General features: G+C 40.2%; 1 protein-coding gene across 2 annotated transcripts in view; it reads right to left on the bottom strand.

The window, feature by feature from the left end:
- Positions 1 to 24087, bottom strand: part of map2k5 (mitogen-activated protein kinase kinase 5) — a 75161-nt gene that overhangs the window by 5650 nt on the left and 45424 nt on the right. The window contains exons 20-21 of one of the 2 annotated variants that reach the window (XM_030048346.1): positions 11754 to 11815; positions 9552 to 9597 (exon numbers count right to left, since the gene is read on the bottom strand). In XM_030048346.1, the coding sequence (XP_029904206.1) occupies positions 9552 to 9597; positions 11754 to 11815 (108 nt within the window). Of the gene's footprint in view, positions 1 to 9551; positions 9598 to 11753; positions 11816 to 17373; positions 18107 to 24087 lie in introns of those variants that run through there. The other variant, XM_030048347.1, reaches the window with a different exon arrangement.

The following is a 24087-nucleotide window of genomic DNA, read 5'->3' as shown; positions in this document are numbered from 1 at the left end:
ACCAATCAGAATCAAATATTCAACTTGTAATAAAGCAATTTTATTGTACCACTGTGATTCTTACTCAGAATCAGCCAGAATCAAAGTGCTTGAAAGTGGTATTTCTTTCCCTTTAGGGGCCATCAATTTGAGCATTTCAGCTCAGCATTATTAGCCCGGTGTAGTTTATATTGTGAGAGAAAATGGTAATACATTCCAGTGAGCTCTAATCCTGCCCAGACTGTAGAGACTGCGAAGGACTGTGGGGAGCCCCATCAATCCTGTTGTCCTTCTAATGGGCAGCTGGGGTTAACACAGTCTGAGGTTAATTACTCTCCTATCAGTGAGAGCATGTGTGTGTGTGTATGTCTGTGTCAGTATGAGAGGGGTGGAGTGGACGCTCCTGGGTGCCCCTATGTGCTGAATACCCATCTCATCAATCATTCCCCCTTGCCTCTGTAGAGGCAAAAAAGAGGGAAGTCCAGAGTGATGTCTTTAATATCCAGGAGTCCACCTCTGCTCCACAACTAACCCTGACAGACCGGCAATGTCTGATGGAATTTGACCTGGATGAAGGTACCTGGCTTTGCCTTGTCATACCACACACACACACACACACACACACAGGCTTGCCCGCACACTCTAGAAACACAAGATATTAACTTAGACAAAGTTATCTGCAGGCTCCCTGTTGATCTTAGACACAAGTTGCCTCAAGTGTCGTGTTCTGGTTTAGATACACATTCAGGCAACCGCACAACCTGACACTGAGTGAAACACAAATACATTGTTCTCTTTCTCTCTCTCATGCATGCATACATGCACACACACACACACACACACAAACATGCATGCACACGCACACGCATGCCATGCAGAGGAACAATCCAACAATTACATTACCTACAACCTGAAGTAAGCAAGAAAAGTGTAAGGAAAGATTTGGATCAAATAAATACTCCTTAGTTAGGTCAAAGATGTTCTGAGTTACTGCTGTAGCAGTGCATGGTTAGAGGTGAGTTGGGGGAGGCAGACTCATTTTAAAGTATGGCTACATTAATCACCGTCTAGCCACATCAAAACGGGATAATCACCTGAATGCACAGCTCAAATAGAAATGGCCTAAACCCAGGGGAAATTCTACCTCACTCTTTAATTGTTTGGAGCCTTTGATGGGTCTTTTTAATCGAAGATTAATTTATGCGATTTTAAATAACTTTATATATGATTAATAATCTCAGAAGAAATTAAAAGGAGTTTGAGGCAATTATAACAAGAGACTGGTCATCACCTCATTAGAATAGTGTTGGAAGGAACATGGTGTGTGTGTGTGTGTGTGTGTGTGTGTGTGAGAGAGAGAGAGAGAGAGAGAGAGGGAGAGAGGTGAAGAGGTAGGTAGAATAACTAGGTCTTTACAGATTTGCATGCTAATCACTAGCTCCCTCTGCAAACTGTCTGGCAGTGGTTGGTGTGTGTATGTGTGTCTGTACTTTGGCCAATCTTAGTGTGCAGGGAAAGGGGGAAATCTCCACTTCTGGATGTTACAACCTTATTTCCCCTCGAAAATTATGATTTAAGCATTTTATGTTACTTTTGAATCTGCCCCAGAAAAGTGTAGTGAGGTACAGCATCCTCAAAATATCCACCAATCGAAGAGCCAGAACACTGTTTTCATGTACCTTGGTACACGGTACAAAGTGTGGTTAAATGTCCAGGGTGCAGTCTGCAGGAGGCACGACAACACACATCGTCATGACATATAATGCATCAAAGCTAAGTTATATGTATGTCTGTAACAACACCAACAAATTTCTAACTGAAGCTTTTTACTTTTATTGTGTTGAGGAAAGTACAATATTAGATTGTGTGGAATTACAGGAAATATGATGAAAAATCCCAAACTTCCTTGTCATGTGGGTCTCCAACACGTTGAAAATTTCATTTATATGTTGAGCACAATGTAGTTAAGATCATCACCGAGCCTTTGTAAGAATACGTTTGTAAAGATATGATTTCAGTATTGTTTGTGCACCATAATGCACCGTAGTTTTCTTCAAATGATTATTTAACCACCGCCACACAACGGATAAATACATTTACATATTTTTCCACCTTCAGATTAATATAGAGATTGGAATGGATAAGCGTAACATATAAACCAGGGTTTTGTGACTTAAACCAACTAAAGTGGCCAAGATAACACACAAACTAGCTGTGCTGTGCCATTGACCTGGTCTGAGCAGGTAGACACTGGTGGATGCAAATCTCGGTCATCCATGGCACCAAAATTGCAGAGTGCTGTCATGACAACACACCCACTACTGTGCCGCTCCACCCAAAATACCAAATGCACTCACGTGAGGAGAAACCATCACTGCCTAGTGTGCTTTGCATACTATGCTTGTATGAAAATAGGGCCCTAAATGTTAATCATCAATATCCAAGGTGATAAAAAATGAAGAAAGGCATTAAGGAGTATCATCAGCTATACGTCTTGATAGAGTCTCCTGTTGGGTATACAAAAGCATGCATCAGACTGTGAGAACTTCTGAAAGTAACATAGGAGAAACAAATAATGACCAGATCATGGTAGAGCAGGATGACTTGAAATCTAAGGAGATGAAGAGTCTGATTTGGCACCACATTCAGTCAGTGAGGCAACACAACAGAGCACTGTGAGGGTTGAACACAGGAGTCAAAAGACATCTTCCGAGTGACCAGACTTTCACCCAACAAACAAGTCTCCACTTTCTGCCCACTGCAGGTCAAAGCTGGCATTGTCAAGAGACAACTTGAATGCTGATAGCACTGTAACTGTTATGGCACGTATGGCTTACTAAGCCCTCAGAGACCTCCACCATTTTTTATCATTCTGTCTCCAAATATCATTCACAAATGACACACTGATGCAAAAATTCAACACCAGTAACGGAAAAGACTGCATGTGTGAAAGGGGTTCATTTCAATGAAGGCCCAAGGGTACAAGTGAGAAAACATCTCAAAGTGAAAAAAAAAAAAAAAATAGCAGCAAAGTTTAGGGAGGAGTAGACACAGAGGATGTGAGCAAAGTCAAAGCAGAGGCAAGAAAGAGGTGCAATGATAAATAAGCATGCATGTGAGAATCCTTTTTGCACATGTAGTAATATAAATAGATATGTAGGCCTTTACCATCCTGAGAGAGTATAACAGTTTCCACAGCTTCAAATGCACATCAAAATTAATAAAAAAAAAAAAAATCACACAATGCATCATGCACAAAAAGCTGAAAAATATCACACAGCACATCAAGAATAATGCACAATCATTAGACTGTGGACAGAGGAAAAAACATGCTTTTACCCAGGTGTACTTTTCTGCACCGTATTGTCCCGTTTCACAAATGAACTGAATTAAAGAATTAAGGACTAAAATAAAGGAACAGCAAGGGTGGCAAAGGCCATGGGTTATTATGCTCGCTAAATTATAGATCAGTTGTGACCCTCTTGTTAACGACAGTCAGCATGATGATGAGACCGTGGTTGGATGATGATGCAGAACTGAAGGCATGCTAAAAACAAAGATCAGTTAACAGCGGCTGTGGATATTGGTGATGTGGTGGGTGCAACTTAAAACACTGTCCCGTGTTATTTAGTTTCCATCAGTGATTTGTGTGTGAGTGTGTGTTTGTATGTGTGTGTGTGTGTGTGTGTGTGTGTATGTGCGCGCGCGTTGGTCGCAGCTGAATTTTGGGATAGTCACAGACAGGAGGGGTTTCTTTGTGAGAGACTGAGGGGCTCATCTGGTGCCTCTGGGGTTGGAAGGGGGCTAGGGAGTGCCTGTGTGTGTATGTGTGCATATGAATAGAAAAGCAGAGGAGGGTCCTACATTGACAAAGGTGCTAAAAGGCTGTGTGAAGGCCGCTGGATAGGGAATAGAGGACAAAGAGGAGAGGGGGGAGTGTGTGCTTGTGTGTGTGTGTGTGTGTGTGTGTGTGTTGAAATGTCCATCAAATCACATTCGAAGAATAGAGGGGTATGGGATCATCTCTCTCCCTCTCTCTCTCTCCCTCTCTCTCTCTCTGTCACTCACTCACACACACACGCACACACATACACACACAAACACACAAAAGCACATATGCATACACAACCATACACACTCATCAACTAACGCTATACCAATTTTACAAATCAACCTCAACTGATTTGTAAAAAAGAAGAAGACAATATTTTCTCTTTTTATTGCTCTAAACCCTTCAAACGAACAGATATGTGCAGCCTTTACATTTCAGACAGACTTGGTCTTGTTGTCAAGTAGGAGGACGTGGAGGAGGAGGAGGAGGAGAACAACAACGGCCTATATTGAATCAAAAGCAAGAAACCTCAGACAGGACAGGTCATCACCAAATACCTGCAGCTAATGCCCTGGGAACGGGCCAGTGGAAAGTCTCCTGAACTGACTAACGTCATTAACTTATGATGACAGGATAGGGTGTCCACAATGAAAGATGCATTAGTAGCACAGGGAGAGAAAAACACACTGTCACTTTCCTATCTGATGGCTCATTATGCCATTCGTTACAAAGGGGACAGGGGGAAGGGAAGGAGAGAGGGAAGATGTCACGTGAAGTCCTGAGCTTGAAAGACACAGAAAGAGCTCAGTTGGATGTTTGATCTTACTGGTCAGACTGTTATGACTCCTGAGTAAACCATCTGCGCTGAGATCGACCTAATGCCTCCGTGGCCGAAAAGCCTTTTTGGTAAGGTGTCGATTTACAGGCCACTAAATTTACCTTTGTTACGGCTCATTAACCTGAAACTTATCGCTAACCCCTACGCTAAGGGCACAGTAATGCGTAATAAATAACGCTATGAAAGCATACAGCTAATAACTTGGGACTTGACAGTTTATTTGGTTTTACTGAGTTGCTTTGTTTCAAATAAATTTAATGAGACCATAAGGAGCAGATATTTTGCATCACAAAGCACTTACATCATACCTTTGTACTTTTTTTTTTTTAAATACATGAGCAGTGAATATAGAACAACATTAATGAGTGTGTTGCCCTAATGTGTCTTTTTAACTGTAGTAGAAATTATTAGTTATTATTATTATTAATTTAATAATTAATTCTATCTTTTGTTTGTTTTTTTCCCTCTCTTCCTGTGGAAGAGGCAGGGTCATAGGGACAAGCTTTAGTGTAATTATTATTATCTATGTACTAAATTATTATTCTGAAACCATATGAAAAGGAGACATAAAGGATCGGTTATTTAGTGTCAAATATATCGTACCTACAGACATTTACAGGTGTTTTACATTTAGACATTTTTATTCAGTCAAACTGTGAGTGGAGTTAAACTGGTGTACATGATGTACAATGATGCCAAAATTCAGGCTGTATCTGAGAATTCAGTGCTGAGAAATGAGAAATGAACCGCTGTGACAAGAGGTAACACCATGGATTCTGAAAGTTATAAATGTGATAGTATATAATGACATAATTAAATTTTTACGTGATTCCAATTAAGCTTTTTAGCGATTAGACCCCCCAGCTATGACAATCAGCCCGTGCAGCTAGTCTCTTGCTTTTGCAGGGATGAGGATGCATTTTGGGTCTGCCAGGTATTCAGGCATTGACTTGACAAGGAAAAGAAATTTTACAATCTGCTCATCTTGAAGAGTAGCCAAGACATGAAAAACAAAGAAAATTAAAAATCAACAGACCTACTGCAATATACGGTTAAATTAATATAAAAAAAAGACCTATGAAAACAGATTACAAAATTAATGTCAAGATACTGTATTATCCATTATAGTGACAAAGTGCAAATGCCCAGGCCCTGCTGTTGCCTGTTGCCACTGCAAACTGCACCACAGATACGTCAAACGAGGTGTGCCCAGTGGGTTTGAGCCTTTTTACTTTAATTTTACACAGCACAAATTTCTGTACTTTTCTGTTAACACCGTACTGCAATGTTTTGTTTGACACTGTTTTTGTATTATCCGTGCTTGCAGTCTTTTGCATTGTCAGTGTTGCTCTCCTTATATTTTTGTTTTGAATTTGACTCCAAGAAGAAGGTTTTTGTTTCTTTGTGCTCTTGTGTAAGGTGGCATGGTAATCAAGTCGAATTAAACAGTATAAAATATTGACAGATTGAGCAAAGCATTCAATTACTTGTAACCCACTGTGTCAAGCTTCAGAGGCAGACAGTATTAAGAGTAGACATGCAATCAAACGAGAATCTGGTATCCCAGCAGCCCTAAAGGAATGTCTAATACGACCAAACCCCAGTGACAATAATGACGTCAATAAAAACCATGCCAATGATTAGAGAAATCACATAGTGAAACCTGATGAGCTAGCCAGTGAGCTAGTGGGTGAGGGGGGTACGGTCGTAAAATAACTTAATTTGCTCAGTATCTACTTGAGTGGGTAGTTTCTGGCATTACTTTCCTGGAGGAATGAGTAGCAAAGATAAAAACTATTAGCAAACGGTGGCACTTTCAGTCAAGCTGAGGGAGAGGACAAAAAGAGGTGAGGTGGGGGCCTCCAGCTGTGGTTGGATGCATTAACATATAGACAGAACAGGTAGAGACTTTCAATACGTACACAGGCGTCTGGGGGAATAGGGAGGAGAAGAGAAAGAGGTAGCGAAAGAGATGAAGAGATGAAAGAATGAGGAGGAGCCGAGCGACAGATGATCAAAAGGCTGGTGCCACAAAGCCACACGTCCATGACCTCACATTTCAGTTCATCATGAGCAAAGAGCTAGATTAAAAGTGCTGTAGGAAGAGCAAGACCAAAAACACGTGTACACAAAACAAGTGTAAAAATGATAAGAGGGATGGAAGAAAGGGGGAGAAGAGAAAATGGAAGAAAGGACAGTGAAAGAGAGTTTGAGATAGACTTGAGGGATGCAAAGGAAGGGACAGCGGAGGAATGTGAAAGGAGAGGGAAAAGAAACAAAGATAAGCAGTGATTAGAAGTACAGCTGAAAAATGTCGCAATGTGAACTCAAATGACCCTGAAAGTTTTCATCAAACAAAGGAAGCCGAAAGAGCGAAAAGCAGTTTGTGTTTGAAAAGGGAGGATAAATATATTGATAAAATGACTGCAGGATCACGGCTACATCAGTGCTTCCTGACATAGCTGACTGTCCAAAAAAAAAAAAAAAAGCCTCTGCTATTCATACTAATATAAGGTGGTCAGTCTACAAGATTTGTGGACTGGGCATTCAAATGTCTGTCTATTCACTGAGAATTAATGGAAAATAAAATGTATTACACTAACTAGTGAACAAGTCGCATAAAAGCAGCATGCCACACAAAAACAGAAGATACTGAACAAAAAAACAGTTGATTTTCTTTCCCCTTGAGTAAGCCACATTTCTGAGGCATGAGTTCCCTTAAATGACCACCTAACTTTTCCCTTTACTCCTCCTTTGTGGTGTGAGACTGAGAACATACAATCTGTCAGCAGCTCTGCATTTACACCCTTGCAGCCCTCCCACCCCTCAACACAGACCTACACTCACACCCACACCCCTCCTCTCTCTGTGGACCAAACTGTCACTGTCCTTGGTCCTGATACAGAAACCAGAGCGTGTTGCAACTCTTAAAAGGCAGCTTGTGCAAATTGCTGCGGCCTTGTGTGCTAATGCAAGATCAGAGAAAACCATCGAGTCCACGACTGAGAAGAAGCATTGTGGTGTTGCTCATACGTTGAGCACATGCTGAGAGGGAGAACTCGAACTTCTGCGACTCTGGAGTCTATGGCTATTATTCTTAAAACTACAAGGCAACAGCTTTGTCTTGTGCAAAATCTAAGGTTTTTGTCATTTGAACTTTCAAACAGGAAGACAAAGAAGAAGCATGGTAATATTCAGTTCCTGTACAGTTCTCTGTCAAAACAGATGGACAGAAACACTTCCCTCACAGACGAATCATACAGGTGGTGATAAATTGTCACTTTTTCTGAAAGCTCTCTTTCTTCCTTCAAAAATAAACAACTTTGTGGCGGATAAGGAGACGCTGGAGGAGCGTGTGTCATCACAGCTAACTTTTAACTATTAAAAATACTCTGGACTGGTCTTACTCTTTTACCGATTTTATCATCCAAGTCATCTTTACTTCACCATTTTTATTGTGCCCTGATTGTAATCATCAGACTGATTCACCAAACTGCCAGCAGTGGCACCGTATGTCAGTTGTGGTTCTCCACTCGGGTGACTGAGAGTAAACTGCTAACATGATGCTGCGTGTGATTCGTGCCATCTTACCTTCTCTAAGCTGAAGATCATCAGACAAGCTCATCGAGTTACCAACTGTAGCTAACGCTGATATTATGGTCTCCAAAAAAAAAACATTTGGCAAACCTTGCCAGTCCATCTAGCTCATGGGGCAGATTGACTAAGTGCTAAGTACTATGAGTTTTGTGATGCTTTGCGCTTAAGGCCATGGCCAAATTAATGTCCTATTAACTCAAAACCAATATTAAATTGAACATAACCACAAATTTCGTTATTAAGATATGCCCAGAAGAACATAAAAACCTGTTTTGCGCATGTGTCTCTCTCTCAGTATAGCATGGTGACACTGACCAAGGAAAACAGAAGATCACAGCAGCAGAATTGGAGGTTTTAGTTAAACAAATAAACTTTCATGCACTGCAAAATGTAAACGTGTTGCTGTGTGGATTACAGTTTCATTAAGACTCAAAACGCTCCATCACTGACACAAATGAGCGATCCCATGACTTGTCTCTGTCTCATGTCTCCTCTTAGCAATAACAATCACAGACATGTTGGTGTCAAAATAAGCTTCTGAAAGGTGTTAAGTAGCAGATGCAATCACTGAGCCAGTAATTATATTAGTCCTCATGAATCAGAGCACCCATGAAAATGGAGCTTTTCAAGAACAGTCTCCAAGGTGTGTAAATCTGAAAATGCCTATACTTTCACGGCTAAATGTTAACATGGAAGAGCATTTTGGAAAAGCTCACTTGTCATTAGATTGAGCCATACTTGTAGATTTTGTTTGAGGATGAACTATGTTCTGTAGAGTAAAATGTAAAAATCACAAGTTCACATGGTGATGGGCACACGTTGGTAGTGGTTCATACGTACAAACACACAGACACACTATTATGACTTCCTTTTGTCCCTTGCTCAAATTTCCATTCATCGTTAAAACTTGTAGACAATAATTATCCAACTCTGGTACAGTATCTCAGCCTGATTCATTCAGACTGGCACCACTGCAGTGGATTAAATTAATTAGAGAGTTGAAGTAGGTCTCAATCCTACCTCAAGGTTCCTGTCTGACCTTTTTCTGACATTGTAGCACATTCTTTCATGGGTAGCATTACCGTTGTTTCCACAACGCCGACTATGAAGGGCCATGACCCGAAAAACCTCTATCATTTTGAAAAATTACAATTGCATATTCCAAAGGCTATGGAGATAATAAAATTGTGTCTAATTGGAATTTTTATTAGGATGCATGAATATGATCTCCTTCTGTACACAGGTTTTAAAATTTGTAGCCTGTGGTCCTTGAAGCTTTTTAAGGTCAGGTTTGGTTTAACTTACCATGAGGTTATTCGGGGCAGGCCTCTCTTTGGGGTGCCGCCTCATACTGAAAAAAAGAGATACAAACAGTCTTTATACACACATCATTGAAAAGGTGCTTTTAAAAGCATAAGATATGTTTTTTTTTTTTTTTTTAAACAAATTCCATTTCAATGGCATAATTTCCATTTAAAATAATGTATTCAAGAGGACACAACCCCTTTGAGGCCAAATAAAACTGAGAGAGAAGCCTTATAAAATATTCTCTGGCAACATCACTGATTAGAATACCATCCAATCACACAGCGCAACAACACATAGTATCATTTAATTAACATTTCTCAGTTCTAGGAGCCTTAAAAATGCTTCAGATAGCCAGGTGGATTTATGTGTCTGTGACTCTGAGTGTGAGAGTGCGGATCTCCTCTGTGGAGTGTATATGTGCACTATCTGTCAAAACGACCTACATAGGGGACTTTGAGGGATTAGTGCTGGGGCCCGTCTGGAGTTAGTCATGTTACTGGGTGATGTATCACAGCGAGTGGGGTGATGACCCTCTAAGAATAGCCTGGGTGATGCCAGTGCCAGTCCTGCGTCAAGGCTGGGCAATGCACCCATACCTCATTCTGTCCTGAGAGAGAGGTGCCCTGCTTAAGTAAATAAGGCAGGGATATGGGGTAAACAACAGCTGGCACAGTTAGTGCTCACACACACACACACACACACACACACACACACAACCTGCCTGTATGTGCTTTGGGTGTGTATATGCACATATTTGTGCAACTGTATAGATTAGAAGAGGCTATGTCATCAGGGCCATGGGCAGGGTAAACATTTTCTTTGTCCTGTTGCACAAGATAAATCAGCCACTCCTGATAGAAAAAATAAAGAGCTGACATCACAGCTAAAACCACTACAACCGCAGCCCATTAACACACACATGTACACGCGCACACAAGCAAAGGCACACTTTAATCTCATTGTGTACATAATGTCTTTAATTCATTTATAATAATTTAGTTAATGCATGTCAAATCAGGTCTGTGGTAAGGGTGGGCGATATAATGAATATACTCAATGATTCGTGGCTTGTTCTATGTGGGATGTAGTACATGACTATATTGTCATCGAATACAATGTGTCAAGTCATTTTTTTTAAGCCGCCGGCATGAGACTCGCTTTGATGTTCACTTCTCTTGTTCTCTCCTGCGGCTGTCTTCCTCTCACAGACACACACACACACTCTGCCAGTCAGTGGAGGCCAGATAGTGACTGCACCAGATTGTGACCACCTACTAAAGTCTGAGCCACTGAAGCCAACTGGTAAAACTGGTAAAAGCGTGACTACCTGGTATTTAACGTTGTATATAAAATAATCAGTGTTACTGAACAGTGATAGCAGATGCTGCTACCTCAGTTTTGACTGTCTATTTGATTTCTGGTGATCCTCAGTGAACCCCTTGAGAGGCATTTGAGTTGTATCTCTTTTATGCTGATGCAACTGGATTGAGCTGATTTGGGGTTGTGGGGAAAACAAAACAGACTCTTTGAGGAGTGGTTTGAACTCTGAGACTGTGGGTCGAGTTACATATGCACACGCTCATACACACATGCCAATATTGCTTTGCTTGCTTTAATGCATCTATTGAAAACTGAATTGAGTTGTGGTCTATTTGTGTTTGCGGTGCTGGTTTTCGCTGACGTATTTTTCACTGCTACTTGCTATTTTCTTTATTATTTTGTATATAACTTAACAGAGCTATTTTCTGTTTTATAACAATTACTTGTAAAACATGACTCTGACAGGCAACAGAAACCACTAATGAATATAAACAAGAATGTTTTAATGCAGACATATGTTACAGGGATTACTAGACTCATCATACTGGTGTGACTGTATACATTAAGGGTAAAATTGCGCATTTATGAAGTGCTTTAGAGGATATTTTAAAATATGGAGATATTTATGTATCACAATATAGCTTAAAATATTGCAATATTACTTAAAGGCCATATCATCCAGTTCTACTATGTGGCCTTTCTAATTGTGTTTTTTTTTTCCTCTGGCCACATGGGCCTCAAATGGTTGGCTGTACTAACCATATTATGCTTGTAAAATCAGAACAAAATCCATCAAAGGAAATTATTTATTACAATAACTTTGATGTCAGTCTGCATACAACATTTACTAAATACCATCTTGTAATACAATGGACTCACCACTGAGTGACGAAGTGAACAAACTTCTCACTGAACTGACCGACGGGAAGCACAGGAGGATCCTGGAATGGAGAGGGGAAGACCACAGTTTAGAGCAAATGTAAATTTTTTCTTCTGCAGAGAGAAAAAGATCACTGGTAGAAATAGCTGAACACCTCATTATAAATTCATGAAATATCAAGCCTATTAATTAAACTAAACTGATGACATGCAGTTCTTTGAAAATATAACCAGTGAACATCACAATAGTACAAAAAATTAATAAATAAATAAAAATTGGTTAGATGTGTATTTGCTAAGAAAAGGCGACCTTGACAGGTTTTTAGAAATGCAAATGAAGACTGCACAGTCTCCTTGGTTAAGGAAGTGCACCTGAACCTATTACTGGAGAGACACAATGACAAAATAACTGCTAGTTTCATTATGGGGGTGGGCTTGCAGACAAGAGTGTGACTGGCTGCGGCAATTGCATGTAAAGAAATACCCAACCTTTAACTATGCAAGGAATACTGGTTCAAATCAAATCTGATTTACATGAAAATAAACTTATAAAATGGCCTTTTTACTGCCCTTCAATGATAAGATCAATATATAACTTAAGGGAATGAGTGAGCAGACGATGAGGGCATTCTTAGGTCTTATTCTTAACATCTTTGCAAACTCATACTTTGGGCTTGATGATTCACAACAGTTTCAGAGCATCCTCACCTTGTATGTATGCTATACATGAAAAAAGTATACATGAAAAACAGTAACTTTACATGTCACTGAAAGCAACAGACTTAGAGTATGAATCGAAATATTTCTAATCACTTCTGTTCTATGAAGTAGGCAATGTAAAAGACAAAAGTGTAAAACATGGGTCAAGTGCCAGTGCCCAACACACAAACATTACCAACATGTGCCTACCAATCCATACTGCAGTAAAAACCACCCTAGTCAAGACCAAAACCTGTCCCAGACTGAGACGTGATCAGCACTAAAAGCAGTATAGACTGAAACCAAGACTGAAGCAAATCTTTTCCTATACAGTGGAAATAATAAATGACTATTATTTCTTCTCCTGATGCAGCAGAAAAAAATGTGTAATACAAGATTGCTAACATAGCATTTTTTTTAAACTATAGGTAACTTTCCAGCTTTCTGTATCTGATGTTTCACACTTGGCTTGTCCAAGTACTCATACTTGTAGGAGCACTCCAAAAATGAAAGAAAATCTTAAACAAATACATATCTAGTCAAAGTAATGTGTTCATCAGATAAGAGCAAGTGGCAACTTTGAAATAAAAATGAGTTTGGGTGGTAAGAGACCCTTATTTGGTGGGTTACATTTTTTTTTTTCATTTTTTTTTTTTAAACACATTTATAACAATAACACAACTTATATTATGACCCCGTGACTATAATTAAATCAAACTGTTTACTTTTACATCGCATGGTAACCTTATGGTTTTGTCACCTCACAATGTGTTTATTTTTGCAACTTTACAATAACATTGAAAAAAAGTGGGGGAAAAATCTCATTTTATTAGTTTTTAAGATTTTGACTGTACTCCTGGGTTTTAGGTCACAGAATGGTAAACACTTCCCTACACCACGTCTACTCAACAAGGGGCCTGCAGGCCAGTTAAGGTGCTTCTGATTTTTTTAGAAGGCCCACAGAAGGCTGCAAGTACATTTGTCTGGCATCTGTGACAGGCTGTGATAATTAAATTAACGTAGGCTACATGTCTACTTGGGCTACTGTTAGTCTAATGGATCGTGTTTTACTATATTCATCCTGTTTTCTATCTTTATGGATGTGGACCTGTCAGAAACACACAATTTGCCCTATTTTTGCGGGCAAGCAGTGCTATGACCAACTGGTATGTTGGTGACCTGGAAACATGTTTTGCCCGTTCATATGGTATTTTCGGGCTTGTGCACCAGGCTTGGCGCAAGGGTGAGAGAGTTGGCGCACTGAAAAGGGAGGTTTATTTAGATGAGGACGCACAAGACAAGATGTGCTATTTTGGTAAAAAAAAATTAGGTCACTGAGATATGACCTTCAAGGGCCATGTGAAATGTCAGCACAATTCATAATTGTGCCTTTCCTGCAGCCTTTCAGGGCACAGTGGATGCGTGGCTGTTTAGAGACCTATTATGTATAGCAACAACTCAGCAGCAACGTAGATTCAACAATATGCTGTTGAGGGCAATAACCATGTAGTGGAGAAAACATTTGGCATGCTGAAAATGCTTTTTAGATATTTGGACAAAAAAACACAAATTACAATACAGCGTTCAGATAGTCAGTGTGTTGCATGCTGTGTTTTATACAATATATATACATATATTGTGCAGGATGCCAACATGAACTTTCAGAGGAGACATTACATGGAGTAAGGCACAGAGAAACTGAATGTGGCGATGGCAGAGCAGGCCAAGTTGATGCGTAACGCACAGCAGAGAAAGGACCAGCTGGCAGAGGAGCTGTAACTCATGGATTGTATTTTCTTTACTGCATTAGTTACATTCATTACTTTATTTAAGAAAAAAACAATAATGAATTGCATGTTCACTTTATTTATTCATCTGACATAATGAGTTCCGTGAAGATACTATGTAATCTCCAAATCCCTGTATACCACCACACCCCGCCCCTTTATGATTAGCATTTATGGGCATGGCTGCACTCAGATCAATCAGAAATAGCACCTTGTGGTTGCATGCCTCCACTAACCAGTAAGAGTGGAATGTTTACATCCATGTCGGTCCAGACTCATAATATTTGTAGTGAAGGCTTTGAAGGAATTCAATAAAAGGTATTAAGTGTATTTCTTTGGAAAAATTAAATTTGCGGCAAAGACGCTATATTCTAAATTTAAAACGTGGATGCTGCACACACATCCTCAACCCAGCAGCACAGAAGTTGTATACAATCACCGCAGTTTCAATGTGGGCACGCAAGATTAGTGTAACCAATTCACTAACCACCAAATGTGAAATATTGTCAATCTCCCCCTCTGTTCCTGAGTTATGGCACTGAATAGTGGCCAGACACATGTTTTTTCAGAACATTATGTCACACTTGACCTTTGGGATATAAAATGTCATCACTTTGTAGAAGTTGTGGGAAAAAGAGACAAACAACTTCTTTCCTTGATCACACCAACTTGTGTCATCTATTGCTGCATCAAAGAGACTAAGCTAAATAGCACTATCGAACACGACATTGAACCAACGCCCCTAATCCGCTGCGTTACCATGGCTCCGCATTGATCATAACTTTACATGTTGAACATGACAACAAAAGACAGACTATGATGAATTATATCCATCAGTCCCTTAAGTGTCCACTACAACTTCATCCTATTAGACATTTATGTGAAACTTTGTCATAATTAGTACAAGAATTCTTGAGTTACGGCGAAAAACGAGTTACATGAGATCACAGTGACCTTGACCACTGACCACCAAATTCTTATCTGTACTTTCTTGAGTCTAAGTGGACATTTGTGCCAGTTGGAATGAGATTCCTTCCAAGTGTTCCAGAGAAGGGACAGACATGAGGTCACAGTGACCTTGACCTTTGACCACCAAAATGTGCCAGTTCACCTTTGAGTCCAAGTGGACATTTGTGCCAAATCTGGAAAAATTCGTGTGAGGCGCTCCTGAGATATTGTGTTAATGGACGAATAGACAACCCAAAAACTTAATGCCTCAGGCCACAGCTGTCACGAGTGGTGCTGCATAATTAAAATAGTGAGTGAGTTTGGATACGCCCTCATTGACCATGCACGAGGACGCAGGGCTTAGAGCTGGTCGTTGTGATTGCAGAGTTAAAATAGGGCCCCATGTTTCTTTAATTTGTTAGATGTACCTTTACCTTTTGCACTTGTGTATCAAGCTTTGTAACTCTATCATGTCTATACAAATAAGCATGGCTTATTTGTATAGACCTCTGACCGCTGTGTGGAATTAATAATTCTAATAGCATAAAAACAGAAGTAAAGAAATGTATATGGCTAATTTATTTCATTCAGTAATAGCTCTATTAATGCTATACTGTGAGAGTCAGTTACTTGTAGTGACAAATTATTCTGTGTGGCTCAAGTGAATCTCTAGTTCGGCCAAGTTACTGCTGAAGTTGAATAGCCCTGCCCTACACAATGCCAGTTCTACTCAATTCTATTTCTACAGGTTAAACGCCTTTCTTTTAGGCTTTGATGTCTGCAAACATATCTCAAGGTAACATGCTGCACTCTTACGATCTCTTTCTATGACCGCATTGAGCAGTACAGTAAATGACAGTCAAGTAAACTTCAGATGGAAACTGATGGGTGATAAAAAGTGTTCTCCTTGGGTCAACACATCCAGTTAAAGTTGAAAGCATGAATAGCAGAGAAATTGCTCTTAGATATATAAAGGAAATGTCAAAGAGGTCAGTAAGTTTCTATATTCCCATGCTTTGCTGGGAGCATGAAAAATGTACATCAGTTGGTCAATGCGTACACTGATCAACTATATCTTGTGTGCCCTTCACAGCACAGGCTCAACAACTTAAGTTCTTTTGATGAATGACTGAATCAAAGGAATTGTACAGCCTTGTTAGGAAAATGTGCAGTTATTGAAGATACTTTAAAGTAATGGGCCTGATTCTGAGAAACAAACATGCTTTGGTGAGCACTGTCAAACAGGAAATGTTCAGCTTACATTTACAAACTAGCAAAGCATTTGTAAACTGTACATGTACATCTTTTCACACAAGGAAGACAAAAATTCATGTGTGCAGAAGAGGGAAACAACACTGTGTGTTAAGTATTTCATTACTAGAGGCTAGTCAAGTAGCAATGTCTATTTGGCCACTGTCACTGTGTATGCCTCTGTGAGTGTGTGTGTGTGTGTGTTTAGGCTTGGTACATGTTGTCAATTGAGGTTCTATGAGCCATGTCATGTAGAACAGCTGTGACAGACTGACCTCTATTACTGCCCCTCCCCTCATTACTCCATCTCTCCCAGCCTTTCCCTACTCTCACTCTCTCCTTTCTATCCCACCCTTGACTGTCAGTATGAGATGCTCTGATCATATCAACTGATTTTAACCCCTCTGTATACTTGCAGATAAAAAGTTGACCACTGCATATGATTAGAAGTATTAAATCAACATCTGTGAGCTCTCTCTTTCTCTCTATAAACAGTAAACTATGATAAAAAGACAATGATCTTAGTGTTTTCTATATTTGCCAGTGTTGGAAAAAACAAACCAACCAAAAACTTACCACAACAACATCAAAGAAATGAGGTTATCAAACAGAAAACATCCAAAATATGTTGATAAGATAGAAGAAGGAATTTCAAGTTAAGGATAATGGACAAAGTCTGACATATTAAAAAGGAATAGTAAAAAGTATTACAGTATCATATGAAATAATGGTCCTTCTTTAATGTTATAGCAAAACACACACACATTGTGTGCATGTGTGTGTGTGCATTTGTGTGTATAACACACACGCTCATACATGGATACACAAGAGACACTTCACTTTAACACTTAAAATATGCATAGTAGCAACATGCGAAGATATGCACACAAATCCAAACACATACAGCATAAAGCTTTGGTCCAGAACAGCTTTTCAGTCAAATGCAGGGGGATTAAACCTCTTTACATTAGGAGCCCTGCTGAGCTATTAAAAACACCTCTGGGCGGTGTTCCCTATTCCTTAATGCTCTGATCGGCGGGCTCCTGCAAAGCATGATGCATGCACCCATTTAAATTAACAAAGGAATGGGTTCCTTCTAATCTTGCTGTGCTTCAGTGTTGCCGCCGCTTGGATGAGCAATATATCATAGCGTGTGCAAACACATACACACACACACACACACACACACACACAGATGCATGCACACGCGCACACACACACAAACACTCACACACACAGAAAAGCCCTCGAGCGCTGCAAGCCACACGCCTCAGTGTACACTCCGTTTAGAGGGAGAGTATCAAACAATTTCCACCCACTGGGCTATAGTACACACACAAGTACCCACACACAAACAAACATGCGAAGGAAAATTAACTCAACACATATCCTGGAAAAAATCCACAACTGCCATACAACATATCTTGGTGTTATATAGCCTAGTTATGATCCAAAATTTCTCTCCTCCACTTTCCTCACATATTTGCATGTACATGCACATTTTGCAGAGACAAACACATACACACTCATGCATGTATTCATATCTCCAGCTGAGAGGATCGCTGCTGTGGCTTTGATGTGGCAGCAGGCGATGGTGCAAAAAGACAAGCAGCCTGATGAAAGTGGCTAGTCTGCGTGAATTATTCTTCTGGTTGTCATTGCCCTCCACTGTGAGACAGAACACACACTATGAGGGTACAAGGGTACGAGTAAATATAAATGTCATTGGCATAAAGCAATTATTAGGCAAAATTAGATCAGTAATTACAGGCTTGAAAATGAAGCGGGAGTTCTTTATTAGTGGAGCCACTTGCTATTCAAGAGTAGAGGAGGGAGGCACATTAATGAGGATGGACAGAAAACAGATGGTAGTGATGAGGACAGATGGACAGAGAACTTCTCATTTAAGTCCTAGACAGAATAAGGTACAAGTGCTCTCTCCTGCACCCTAATAGTAGCATTTAAAAGGATGTGCTGGATAGTGGGATAGAAAGTGGAAAAAAAGGAGGGGGTGTTAGTACACTTACATGCACTTAAGGAAGACAGCCAAAATATCAGAAACACTTAAAAAACATCCCTTTTCTGATGCAAGAACCATAGTTCGCCCTTGTCCTCAAATGATGACCATTCATAGCTTAATACCAATGTTATTTTTAGAAATGTGTCCACCATTACACCGTCACAGTGTGAAGTTTGTTACAATGTAAATCATGACGGTTAATGGAATTAACAGTTATACCAGAACACTTGTAAAGTGGAGTGATACGCAATAGTATAACATCAGAGTGCCAGTGTACGGAAATTCGGCACTCATGGAATGCATCTTGCCCAATCACATCACTCGACCGGAACTAACTGTTGCCTAATGCTAAATAACTACAAACATAACGACGACTTCTATATCTTCCATGTTTACTGTTTTGTTGCCAGTTGTGCACAGAATGACGGGACACCTCCTCCTTGTTTGTACTAAGTTTGGTGCTTTTGGGGTACGGCGAAACACAAATACACAAGAGCTTCAGGAACTTGTTTTCAAACCCTCTCCCAAGTGTAAGACACAGGAGCTTTGGCCCCAGAACCTTTTGGTGGAAAAGGGGCAAATATATGAATATGCTACTCAGTGAGTATTAAGGTCATGCTTTGCCTTCAGAACATCTTCAGTCCTCCCTGGAGTGCTGCCACACTGTGCACACAGGGATATTGTGCTATTGCTCAAGCTGGACATCCTATAGCTCTATGAGTAATGAAGGAGGTAGAAATGTCATGTGCTCCAGAACGTCCCATAAAGGTTTAATGATGTTTAGATCTAGTGAATTAGGAGGCTTTGAAATGCATTTAACTTCATGCTGCTGTTCATGAAACCAGTCTTGAATTTGTTTAGCAGTGTGCAGTGGGGGCATGATCATATTGGAATATGGGAACATCACAAGGTAACAGTGAGGGGTGTATCTGGCCTTGTAAAATGGCCTCATATTCTTTTGCTGTACACGGCATGCAGAGCAATCATCAGAACTAATGACTCCCACGAGATGGCAGATCCACCACCCTGTAACAGCTGGCAGGAGACATTGTAGATTGGAGGCATCCTTTGGCTTTATTCAAATTTAAGTCTGTCCATATGTAGGGGAAATGATGAATGACGAGTCCTTAGACCAAATTAGTCTTTTCCAATGTTCAGGGGTTCAGGATTGTTCTCTTCACACCAGACTATGCATCTTTGTGTGTTGGCCTTGGATACAAACAGTTTATAAATGGCAGGCCTGTGTTAAGCAGTGCTTTTCTGACGCTCACAATGTACTTTCTTCACAGGCCTGCGCCACAGAGGTATTCACTGAATTCTGTAGCATTTTCTGAGAATACAGTTTTGTGGTACTGTGGCAGCTCTCCTGTCAAGTGTTCATCTATCATTGTTGGTAAGCTATGACTTGCTACCATCGTCCCTCTTGGCCTGTGCAGTTCATCTGTGTTTGGCATATATTGTCATGTAGTGATGCCCTTGTCATACTTAATAATTTTTGATTTAGTTTTGGTCAGACCTCTGTGGATACATTCAGCCAGTTACCATTCCATGTAATACAAATCACTTATGTGGCTGTGACTATAATTGTGACTTCATTAGTTATAAATTAAAGTCCCTTTTCATGTTCTGTCTCTGTTAAAATGTCCACCCACTGTAGGACAAAACTTATGGTATGTGTTCCTCACCTTACTTATTCAGCTCGGGAAAAAGAACTTGGCTTTTCTGAGCTGGGCTTGAGATTTTTATTTATCCCATGTCAGCGCCTGCGTGTGTGTGTGTGTAGTGTGTGTTTGAGTGTGTGTGTGTGTGTGTGTGTGTGTGAGAGAGAGGATAGAGAGAGGAGAGAGAGAGAGAGAGAGAGGGAGAGAGAGAGAGAAAGGGAAAAAGACAGAGACAGAGACATAAAGCGTGCGTGATACAAAATGCCACAACCCACTCCCCAACAATCACACCTCTAGCAACAATATTATTAATGATCTGCTCGAAAGAGCACATTTTCCACACAAACACTGATGCAACTTGCAAATCCCCAGTGTATAAGTCACACAGGAATATCAAAACAACAAAAAATGTAAATACTACAGGTCGATATGTACAATATGTGAGTCAGTAAGTCAATTATAAATTACTACATCTGAAATTAATTTGAAGCTCTATATAAAAACGTTTAGCGTAAATAGCTCAGAATTATATTAGTTTGCTTCAATCCCATCCAACTTAGCTTAAAAGTTTTGAACTCAAGGGGTGAATTTAATTTAACTTATTTATTAAATAGCAGTGGTAGCAGCAGTATGCTCAGTTTTATCCGTGAACTAAGAGCAGTAAAGGACTTTATTGGACAATGAGAGACCGGAAAGACAGGGCTGCTGGCAAACAGTAGTGAAGGGCCCAAACTGGACTCAAACCTGAGCCACTACAATATCAATATGTGGTACACACTCTACCAGGTGAGCCATTAGGGTGCCCTGGGGACAGGACAAAATGTGCATGGGGGACCTAAATTTGGGGAACAACACATCACTGAGAAAGCAAAAGCATATGCACAAAGTCTGATGGATGGTATGTCATAACCTGACACTGCACATGATGCACCACAAATTTCGCTTTGACATAATAAAATTGCTTCTACTGAACTGTGCTATCAGAGGTTATCAGACTTTAATCTGGTGACAGATTAAAGTCTGATAACAGAATGGCACTATAATAATAATACTACTGCATTTATATGGCTCTCTTCACTGATGGTTGTGTTTTCTTGCTCTACAATGCAGTCCCAAACCTTTGCATTCTCTTTAACTGTGACTTCATCTATACAAACATAAAATAAAATAAATTGGAGTCTAATAATACTGTTCTATCAGCTTTTCATTAACCATTCTTCCTTCTTAAAACAATTCTTAATTCCACATATGTCATCATATAACTTAGTCTAGGGGTGTCAAACTGGTGCCATGGAGGGCCGAGAGGCTGCAGGTTTTGATTCCAACCAAAAACTCCACCAGGTGATTTCACTGATTGGTTCCTCCTCTCTGCTTGAAGGTGAGGTAATCAGTGAAATCACCTGGAGGAGTTTTTGGATGGAATGAAAACCTGCAGCCTCTTGCCCCTTCATGGCACGAGTTTGACACCCCTGACTTAGTCTAAGGCATACTGAGTATATTTTTTCTTTGTTTCCAGGACTAGAAATTGGGCGAGATGCCTTTAAATTTAAAGCTCCATCTGATTGAAACGACCTGCCCAGTTCAAATAGTTCTATTACCTTCTGTCATTACTTTCTCTCTCTACTTATCTTCAAACAAACTGCTCTTGCTTCTAATTATATCTGATGCATGTTTAAGTAGGGCTGGGCGATAAAATGATGACGAAACGTCATCGCGATAAAAAGTGAGTTGATAACGATGATAAACTATGGTCATTTTTACTCGATATGCTGTGTCATACAGCAGAAGGGTGACAAACGCCTGTCAGTCAGCGGCACGGGTGATACGCGTCACAGTGCACGCCCATTTTTCACTGCAAGGTTAATTGGTGCGGAGGTGAGTGTGTCGAGGTGAGGAGGGCAAAAGAGCGTGCTGTGGACGGAACGAAAAGAGGGGAAAATGAGTGAAAGTGAGCAGCAAAGCGGTGATGAAGGAGAACTCGTGTTATCATCAAAAACGGAAGAAATTGTGGATAAAAAAGGACACACAATGTCAATAATTTGGAAGTGGTTTGGCTACTCGAAAAGTGACGACGCACAGACAAAGCCGGCCTGCAAAATATGTCGTCGGCTGGTGCCAACCAGGACTGGGAACACGACAAACCTTTTTCATCACTTGAAAAAGTGGCATCCCAGCAACTACACCGAGAGCATGAAAATCCGGGCAAAACCCGCAATAAGTCCAACAAGTGTTGCTCAACGCCCTAGCACTTCTGCTTCAGTGGACAGTGTTAGCGGGGCACCGAAACAACAATCAATAGTGTCCTCTTTCTCCGCCGTAACCCCATATGAGAAGCGGTCTAAAAGGAGCAGGGACATAACCAACGCAGTGTCATACTTTCTGGCCAAAGATATGATGCCCATGACCACCGTGGAGAAAGACAGGTTCAGTAAATTAATCAATGTGCTAGACTGCAGGTACGATAATGTTAAAAAAAAAAAAATGATGTGCACCAGCTAGTCGCTAAAACAAAGCACATTTGTTTACATTTTGCACTGTTTACTGTAATCTGATTCTTCTTTGACGGGTAATGTAAAAAAAGAACTGATGTGCACCAGCTCAAAAATAGTATAAAGACTGGTGAATGTGTACATTTTGCACTCAAGCTTTTATTCAGATTTCTACCTCCAACATTTTGAGATTTAAAACCAGTCCACTGTACAAAATTATTTTTATTCACTTTTATTTTATTTTACAGTTGAGGATTTAAATGTCTCAGGGCCTTATTTGTGACCTGTTTGTTTACTTTTTTGTTTTGGGTTTTTTGTTTGCATGTTTACAGTGTTGTTCTTTACACTATACTATATAATTTTATGTTAATAAACTATATCCTACGTTCAACTAGTACATCTTTTGGTTTCTTCAGGTGACAGACATTATCAGGATACTTTTCAAACTGGCATCATTATTGAACTATATATCGTGATAAATATCGATATCGATCAATATGGGGAAAATTATCGTGATAATATTTTTTGCCATATCGCCCAGCCCTATGTTTAAGTATGTATACAGCTTTGTATGGATATGTGTACATTTACTGTATGTATTTTGGCATTTTAAGGGAATCACTGGGTGTGGGAGTTGCTTGTTCTGTGTATGTGCATGTGTATTTGTGTTGTTTTGCTCTATGTAATGCATTTTCTGTATAATTTTGTTAAGACCCACTTGAAAATGGGATGATTAATCTCAGGGGGTTTATCCTTCTAATCAACTCTCTACTTTGCATTCTCTTTGACTGACTTCATCTATCCAAATACAGGTTATCCTCCTCTCTCTTTTCATTTCCCTATCCCAAGCCATGGGTTGGCTGGGACAGTAAGGCAGTGCTGGCTCGCCTGGGACAACAGAGAGTGTTACTGTTGGCTCAAGGGGAGACGGCAAAGGGCGCAGGAAAAATAGTTTGAGTGATGCCTCCGTCTAGCTGACTAATGAACAGTTCAGTCGGGGTCAACCCATTACAACCGAAAGCGTTTAATTATTAATTACGGCCAATCTATAGGCACTTAAGGACAAGTGGCATGCTACGTTTTAATGTACGGCACGGTGGGTGTGGGTTCTTTTGGGGGGTGGCTGGGTTAAGCTAGTGAGCTGTCGTGGCATTTTTGCTATTAGTGCTTATCTGAGGGAGAAAGGAGAGCAGGGATAAGGGAAAGGTCCCCAGCTGAGGTTGGTGCTTGTGCTGAAAATACAGACAAAGAGTGTGAGCAAGCACATAAATAGATACTGTGAGAGGTGTGCACAGCAAGGCAAAAACAAGCAACACTCAAATAAGCCGGCAATTCATAATAAACAGCAACCAGCTATGGCAACTTACCATTCGAGTTGCATGTTTGAGTTACTTATTGTTGGTTGGTTTATGTTTGGACTAGTATCATATAAATTCTAGTTCCAAGACAAGACTGTCTCATGGTGCATGTAGTTTTGTT

This window comes from Myripristis murdjan, chromosome 3, assembly GCF_902150065.1.
Source record: "Myripristis murdjan chromosome 3, fMyrMur1.1, whole genome shotgun sequence".
Lineage (NCBI taxonomy): Eukaryota > Metazoa > Chordata > Actinopteri > Holocentriformes > Holocentridae > Myripristis > Myripristis murdjan.
Note: the sequence above shows the minus strand (reverse complement) of the source record. Positions and strands in the feature narration are given on the sequence as shown.